The sequence below is a fragment of the Gracilinanus agilis genome, chromosome 3 (genome assembly GCF_016433145.1).
Source record: "Gracilinanus agilis isolate LMUSP501 chromosome 3, AgileGrace, whole genome shotgun sequence".
Lineage (NCBI taxonomy): Eukaryota > Metazoa > Chordata > Mammalia > Didelphimorphia > Didelphidae > Gracilinanus > Gracilinanus agilis.
The window spans coordinates 130,813,510-130,822,507 of record NC_058132.1 but is presented as its reverse complement, the minus strand read 5'-3'; the positions used below and the strand labels follow the sequence as shown (position 1 = coordinate 130,822,507).

The 8,998-nt window shown below is 31.8% G+C and overlaps 1 protein-coding gene across 1 annotated transcript in view; it reads left to right on the top strand.

Annotated features, from left to right (window-relative positions):
- NBEA (neurobeachin) overlaps positions 1-8,998 on the top strand; it is an 800,789-nt gene that overhangs the window by 337,762 nt on the left and 454,029 nt on the right. The window contains exon 31 of the mRNA XM_044668958.1: positions 7,324-7,762. Within this exon, the coding sequence (XP_044524893.1) occupies positions 7,324-7,762 (439 nt within the window). The remainder of the gene's footprint in view (positions 1-7,323; positions 7,763-8,998) is intronic.

Sequence of the window (8,998 nt, the reverse complement as noted above, 5' to 3'; positions counted from 1 at the left end):
TTAAAAATAAATTCAGGGATCCCAGGTTAAGAACATCTGCTTTAGAATACTACTTCTCTAGCATTCATATACTATTTAAAATATTAAGCTTTTAGTTATCTATTCTATTTGGTGCCTCACAGAAGTTTCTCAGTATTTGTTGCATTTGTGAATGAATGAATGAATGATTTTATTATATGAGTTAATTTGATTTAAAATTATACAAATTAGTTCATAACTAGAAACTAAATAAAATCAAGCATTCTACTAAAATAACTTTATATATTTATTAAAAATAAATTTAATGTCACTCATTTAATCCCTTTTAAACTAGAATTTTGTTTTTGTTGTAACTGTCATTACTGAATCTAAGCACTGAACTTAACTATTTTAAAAAATTAATCAATGCTCATTCTCCTTCCCTTAATAACTTAATTATCACTTTCTACAAAGTTAAACTAATTTATTCCTTAAAATGCCCTACTATAGTATAGTCTCTCTTTTCTGCTTCAGTGAAGAGAGGAATAGAGAATTTAGCAGAGATCATGACAGCAAAAGCAGCTAATATATACCCTATATCAACATTATTGTTCTAATTATTCTCATTCTTGTTTTCATTGCATTCACTTAGTACTTAAACTGATTTCTGTAACTATGCTTTCCCAGCTAGAAAGAAAAGTAGGTGAATTGTTAATGTTGCCCTCCTCTCCTTTCAAATTTATGATGTTGACATTGCTGCTTCTTCCTCCTAACCTCATTACCTCTCATTCTTACTCTCCTTATGTTTGCTAGTATCATATACTTACAATGTGTCCTTTTTTTTATTTCCTCCCTTACTACCTAAAGCCCCAAAGTTTGTAATTTAGAAATCTAAATTTCTGTCAAAATGCATTCACTGATGATTCCAATACTTTTTGGCATAGTCATGTAATTAGGGTGGGAATAGTTTAATACCTATTACTAGATTAGGTGCTAAGACTTTTTTGTTTCTGGCAAATTTTGTCCAAACTTGATGCTAGTGTTTTCTCATATTAGTTATGATATGTAGTTTTAAAATAATAAGATACTTTAAAACAAGAATATCAAAATGGATTTTCTCAAAGGATTATTGGAACTCATTGTCTCAAGAATTTATATACTTAGTCTAGCAATGTTTAAATTTCTCATAGTTTTTGGAATTCTTATTTTTAAAATGTAATCAGAGCCAATATAGAGTGGCTCTAAAAAGGGCACACATCTTTTTTACTATTTAACATAAGACCATGTTTATAATATTATGTTCAAAAATATATTTTTTGAATAAAAATGGCACCATTTCCTTTAACTCTGCATTTTATTCCCTTGATTGTAACTGTGTGTATATGTGAATCTATCTGTATCTTCAAGGTTTTATATATATACATGAGTGTATATATATATGTATATATATATATTCAAAACTTGAAGATTTATTTATAGTGAAGGTATTCATTTGAATACCTTGAAAACAAACATTTTAAGTTAAGAAACAAAATTTAAGTACAAGTAGATGATAGTAGTAAATCACAAAAATTGTCCATCATGACCAGCTAGTATTGATAAATGTAAGGCATATGTGGAAGATCTATATTTTTGTCATTGGGCTAATCCTGCTATGGGAACCCTTTCCACTAACATAGATCACAGATTTCCCATGACTTAACAGACAAGTCTTTGAGAGTTTGTTAAGCATGCTAATATGCTAAGCATTTACAACTAATAAATATTAAGGGCAAGATTTTATCTCAGTTCTTTGTGTTTGTCAGGCTAGCATTCAATCCACAGTGCCGCCCTGTCTTTATAAATGGAATGTTGATTTCATTTAATTTCAGAATTTTATCTAGAAGAGAAAATAATATATATATATATTATATATATAGATTATATGATAAAGCAAAAACTAATATATTATAGAACTCATCTCTGTTACAATCATTTTGAAAAAATGAATAAAAGGATCTTTAAATGGATTGAAGATCTTTATATATTAAACCATGAGCTATTACATTTACTTTGGAAAATCACTGGAAGAATTTTCATTAAAAAGAGGCATAAAATTAAGATGTCTACTCTCACTATTCCTGTTTTATATAGTTTTAGAAGTTTTAGCTATAGCAATAAGGAACAAAAAAGATTAAGCATTGACAAATAAAAGTTAATGAATAATAGTAAAGTATAATGGTTTAAGATAAACCTGCAATAATCATTTATATTTCTTTAATGGTAATAATAGCTAGCATTTATATAGTGCCTTAATATTTGCAAAGTGCTATATACTTTTTTTTTCATTTGATTCTTACTGGGAGCCAGGTGTTATTATCTTCACTTTATAGATAAGGATTCTGAGGCCTATTAAATAGCTTGTCTTAGGTCAGAAAGCACTAATATTATGTGTCTAAGGGCTGGTTTGAACTTAGATATTATTAACTAAAAGTTAGGCTTCTATCCAATGTACTACTAAACCTGCTACCAAAAAATGAAGTGAAACTGAAGAAAAAATATCCTTTACAAGAACAACAAAATCTATGAAATGTTTATATGATAACTTATCAAGACATAAGACAGATCTCCTACACACAGACCATATCCAAATAATTTTGACAGAAATCAAGGAAGAATTGAACTAATGGAAGTGCATATATCCTGCATATACTTGGGTGAAAAAATACAGTAAAATGTCAGTATTCCCCAAATTTATTTATAATGAAAGAATCAACCAATGAACATTGTGTATTTATTGTGTGCCAGGCATTGTGCTAACTTGTAGGAATACCAAGAACAAATGAGAAAAGTCCCTAATCCTTAAAAAATTTGTAATTTTAATGGAAGATAGTACCTGTAAACATCTACCTATATACAGAATACATACAACATATATTGGATAAAATCAAACTACAAACCTAGACCCAAACTACAAAAATTCACAATGTAGCACCAGGCTGGCAGCTTTCTGAACTTCTGGTGCCAGGCCAGAGAACTTTGACAGGGAGGGAGCAAGACCAGTTTGGTGGGGTAGTATTTGGAGGGCAAGGATGAAGCTGATTATATGGTCAAATTTATACCTTAAGAGAATATTTAATCAGCTATGTGAAAATGGATGGGAGGGGGAAAATCAAAAACAGGAAGACTAATCAGGAAGCCACTGCAAATGTCTGTGTCACAAGACTAACAATATGGAGATCTAAAGGTTTTCTCCAGTCCTCATAACCTTTCACACATTTTTATAGTAGAAATTATGCACCAGAAATAGAGCAGTTTCAGCTGTTTTCTCCAGTCCAGGATACCAAGAATCCAAACAGTGTAAAAACTTGCCCTACTAGCAGAGAAGGCTTATCCCTAGTGCCCTTCTCCCCCTATCCTCAGTAACTTAGAGATCCAGATGTCTGAAAATTGTTCCACCTTCAAGAAGAAGTGAAAAGTATAACAGCATTGAGAAGCAATAGAATTCTGAGCCACAACAGAGCTTTGGCAGAGAATTTAGGGTAACAGGAACAGAGTTCTTAAGTGGGACTATGTAGCACTCCAATAAGAGTGAAGGAAAGAACTTGGCATCCAGTTGGGAGCAGTTGTTTTCATCCAGAAGTCACTTGCAGAAAAGACTGAGATAAGTGAACTGTGAATTGCCCCACTTACGAATAGGTTGAGACACTTTTGAGAGCCAGCTTCCAGGGAAACTACAATCAAAGAAGAAGGATTCAAAAAGTGAGCAATAAGGGAAAATAAAAAAAAGGCTTAAATTACAAAAAATTTCAGAAGAAATTCGGCTAAAGACCTTAAATATAAGGAGATAAACCTACAAGAAAGATTAGTAGTTCTTTATTTTTCATAATTCTTATAAATGTTGAAATCCTAATATTTCATGTCAATTTTTATGACTTTAGTTCCATGAAACAACCTATTAGCATATTGATTAGCAAACAGTAGGCATTCTTTTTGGCTTGACATTTTTATTTGCTTCCATCTATTGTTTCTGGTTTTCCTGGGCCAATCAAAACAAATATAATTCCTCCTCTCATAACAGCCCTTCAAGTGCTTGAAGACAACTATTATGCTCTAATCATCATGTCACAAATTGAAGGCCCAGCCTTTCTGGTTATTCTCTAGATAGTGGATAGCTTATCAGTGTCTTTTTAAAATCATGACCAATACTCCAGTCTGAACACTGTATTGCAAATAATTTCAAATGAGGACAGAATAGGACTATTGTTATCTCCCTGTTTTTGGAAACTATGTTTCTCTTAATTCAGACCAAGGTAGCATTAGCTTTTTTTCTTTGACTGCTAAATCATAATGCTGACTTGTTTTGATCTTTTACTCCATTAAAACCCCTAGATCTTTATAACTATTTATTCATATCTCCTCCATTTTATCTTATGAACTTGATTTTTTTATATCTAATTTCAAAACTTTTCATTATGCCCTTTTGAATTTCATCTTATTAGACTAACCTTAGCCTGTTTAAGATCTTTTGGAATATTGACTCTGTCATTGAGAATAACTATCACTCCCAGCCTTATGACATCAATTGACCTATCAATAAGCAAGTACTTATTAAGGGCCTTTCATGTCAGTCACTATGCTATAAATTCAGAATGTATAGAGGTAATCTGAAAAGGAAAGGCATTAGCAATAGAGGGAGTAGGGAAAGAGGCAAGGAAAGATATTCTGAAAATGGTGTATTTTTAGCTAAGTTTTGAAGGAAATAAGGAAAATTTAGAGACCGAAGTGAGGAGGCAAAGGATTGCAGGCATGAGGTGACAGCCAGGCAAATGCGCATAGATGAGAGATGGAGTGTCATATTCAAGGAAACATAAGTAGTTTATCTGGATTGTAGGTATGTTGAAATGTGTAAGGTGTAAGAAGACTAGAAAGGTAGACTCAATTTATAAAGAGTTTTATTGTCAAAAAGAAGCTTTTATTTGTGCAGAGGAGTTGCATGGTCAGATCTTTGCTTTAGAAAAATCATGTTAACAGCTTAGTGTAAGATAGATTAGACTGGCAAGGAAAACAATTAGAAGTGTGTTGCAATAGTCTAGGTAAGTGATGGTCAAGTCCTATAGACTGACTAGATGAGTGGAGAGAAGGGGAATATATTAGAGATGTTGTAAAATTATAAATGGCAAGATTTGTCAACGGAATGGATATGTGTGATGGCTAGGACAATGACACCAAACTTGTGAGCTTAAGAGAAAAGAATGGTGGCCTCCTAGAGAGTAGTAGAGACTTCCAGAAGCAGGAAGGGTTTGAGGGGGAAAGATTTCTATCTTGGACATGCTGGGTTTGAGATATCTACAGGATATGTAGTTTTGATGTCAAATAAGATGTTGGAAACACACCCTGTAATTCAACCAAGAGACTGTGGCCAAATAGTCCTCTTGAAATTATTTGAATGGAAGTGTCAATTGAAACTCTGCTATCACCAAGGTATTATAGACCGAAAAGAGAAAGGGATTAAGGGCAAAACTTGGGGCTTCATAAATTTGAAAATACCATCTATATCTTTTTTTCCAAGTTGTTGATAAAAATATTTAAATAGTGCAGAGCTAACCACAGGTCCCTAGGGCACTCCACTAGACACCCTTTCATTAGCAATTTCTTCATGAATTTGGCTGTCCAAACAGTTTTATTTTTTATTATCCTATCCATGTCTATCTTATATTCAAGAACACTATTAAGTAATTTCAAAAAAGCTTTGCTGAAATGTGGACAAATTATGTATACAGCATTATGCACATCTATCTACCAATTCTTGTAGTTGGACTAAAGAATTTAATCCACTCTAACAGGTTATGTTCTATGTTCAAGGCACTATGCTTGCCACTGGAGATATTAAGATAAAATGAAAAAAACAACAGGAGAGAAAACAACAATATGTAAACAGCTAAATATAAACAAATAATTTGAGGAAGAAGAAAGCACTGAGGGGTCCAGGACATGTTTCTTATAGAAGATAGTTCTTGAGATGACCCTAAAAGGAAGTTAAGGATTCTCAGTGGTAGAGGCAAAGAGAGGGTACACCAGGCATGGAGCTAACCTTTAAGAAGGCATGAAGGTAGGAAATGGAGTAATGCTTTCTGGGAACATAAAATTGAACAGTTTGGCTAGAATGTTGAATGTGTGGAGGAGAATAATTTGTAATAAAGCTAGAAAAGTAAGTGAAAAAGAGGAGAGTGGGTGATAGTTTAAACGTATAACAGAATTAAGCAAAAATTTTTAAACCCTTAACTTCTGTGTATGGCTCCTTGGTGGAAGAGTGGTAAGGGTTGGGCAATGGGGGTCAAGTGACTTGCCCAGGGTCACACAGTTGGGAAGTGTCTGAGGCCATATTTGAACCTAGGACCTCCCGTCTCTAGGCCTGACTCTCAATCCACTGAGCTGCCCATCTGCCCCTTAAGCAAATTTTTTTAAATTAAAGGACAAAGGAGACCTGGTAAGGTTTAAGGTACATAAAAAATAACCTTCTTGATAAGTAGGAAGGAGATTGAAAGGACAAATTCCCAGAGAAAATTGGCGCTAATAAGAGGAAGGACACAATCAGAGGGTTAGGAATTGACAATATGAAAGATGCCTCTTCTTTGGAGAAGAAGCAAAAGAAGACATTTCTCAGTTACCTTATATGTTAAATTATAGGTTTGAATTAGATCTCCAAGGTTCCTTACAATTTTAAGAATTAACTGTTATATGTATTTTCATTATTTATAACAATTTGGGAAAATATTTTTATTCATGGCTCACATTTCTCATTCTACCTACTTCGTGTTAATCCCATGTAAACATTTTTAACTTATAAACGTAAATTTCTTGTTATATAAGAATTAATATCTTCAGAATGTCTTGGTTGTTTCTATCACATGATTCATTTTTAAAGAAATTATAACTTGGTAGGCTTTTGGAAAATTTTAGGAATTCAATTCTAACTAATAATAAAATAACTAAAAATCAAAGAAAACACTCATGTAGTAATTACTAATGAGCTATTCTATTAAAGAATTATAAATTATATTTCCTGATTCTTTTAAAAGTACCAATTTTCTTGCCTAGATGATCTGCTAAATGGATATTTCCTATGTATTTAGATATTTACTATGCAGAATATTTCTCTATCTTCTTAAGAAGATAAAACAAATCATGCTCTTATTTATAATGTTTGTAGATTGCTGATGTAAAAATACATTGAAATTTAATGGTCAGCTCTCAAGAATCATTTTTAACTGGCTTCAGTATATTCTTCATTCTAATGAAGTAAAATATCAAAATATTCAAATCTATATAAATCAGTAGTTTAATAATTTGTTAAATATGCTATATCCACTTCTTTGAATACAGAAACTCCAGCTGCATTTCAGGATAACATGAAGGAGAAAGAAACGCCAACACCTGGTGAAGAGATTCAACTGGAAAGTTCAATTCCTCATACAGATTCTGGAATTGGAGAGGAGCAGATACCTAGCATCTTGAATGGAGCAGAACTAGAGACTAGTGCAGGTCCTGATGCCATGAGTGAATTATTGTCAACTTTGTCTTCTGAAGTGAAAAAATCACAAGAAAGCTTAACTGAGAACCCTAATGAAATGCTCAAGCCTGCACCATCCATATCTAGTATCAGCCAAACCAAAGGCATTAATGTCAAGGAAATACTAAAAAGCCTGGTGGCTGCCCCAGTTGAAATTCCAGAATGTGGTCCTGACCCTATCCCTTACCCAGATCCTGCATTGAAGAGAGAAGCCCACACTATTCTTCCTATGCAGTTTCATTCCTTTGACAGGTATGTACTGAGCTTATTACTTATATTTTTATAAGTAAACATATGTAATTAGATCATGATACTTCAAATATATTTGAAGTGATATTTAATTATTAATTAATTAGAAATTGAATATAATGCTTTGTAGTCTACATAGATCAGCATGCTATAATTAAATTGAGACCATCAAATTGAAAGAACAACTTAATATTAGAAATTTTCATAGAAAGCGATTTTTTAATTTAATAAATATTTACTTAAAATATTCTTTAAAAGTAGGAGGCAGTATCACAACAGGAAAGTATATTGAATTAGGCAAGAGACTTGGATTTTAATCCAGAGCATTACTAACTAGTACTATTCCTTAGACAATATCACCAGACTCCAGCTTCCTTACCTATAAAATGGACAAGGTGATATATATTCTTATTTCTAAAATTCATAGATTCTGTGAAAATAGTAGACCCAGTTATATTAAAAAATTCCAAGAGTTGACAATGTATTAAAATGATTCAAAAATATTTGCTGTTATTTTCATTTAATTCAGAAGCAAAAAATATGTCTTTTTCTAAAGCCAGGGAACATAAAAGATAATATTAGTGTCAGAAAATTAAATAAAAGAATTTTGAGCTAGAGTAAACATTTCCATTTTATTAATCTAAGAGGATAGGGCAATCTTTTTTTTAAGAGTTATATTTTAAAATACTTCATACCAAATTCTAAGATTAATGTGCACATCTAAAAGGCTACAGTAATAAAGAATGTATTTGGTTGGCTCATGAATCAAATCATTATAATTAAAGTTTGAATGTACTTCTTATCCAGAGAAATATGTGTGTGAAAAGTGACTAGTTTAAAAGGGGTGTTGGTTTATTTGTTTTCTTGAGAAAAAAGAGTGATCCAAGAATTAAAAGGATCACTTGAAAAAAAACAACTGAGGTGCAATCCAAAAGCATAGCTGTACTGCAATAAATCTTATTTCAAATATATTTACAAACTTAAAGGAAGTTAATTATCTTCTAAATTGGATAGGAAATTATACCTTTCTGATGAGTATCAACTGATTTTTCATGAGTTGAGAGACATATTTTGTTAGTTTATTTTTATAAAATATTATATATGAATATGCATAGTTAGAACCATGATAATTTTGATGAATAGTTTTTAAGGATAGGGAGTATGTCATATTTTCAAATTTTTTGTTTTCATATATTTTCAAATTTTTACGTCAAGGAAATTTTTCCCTTATTAATTTTT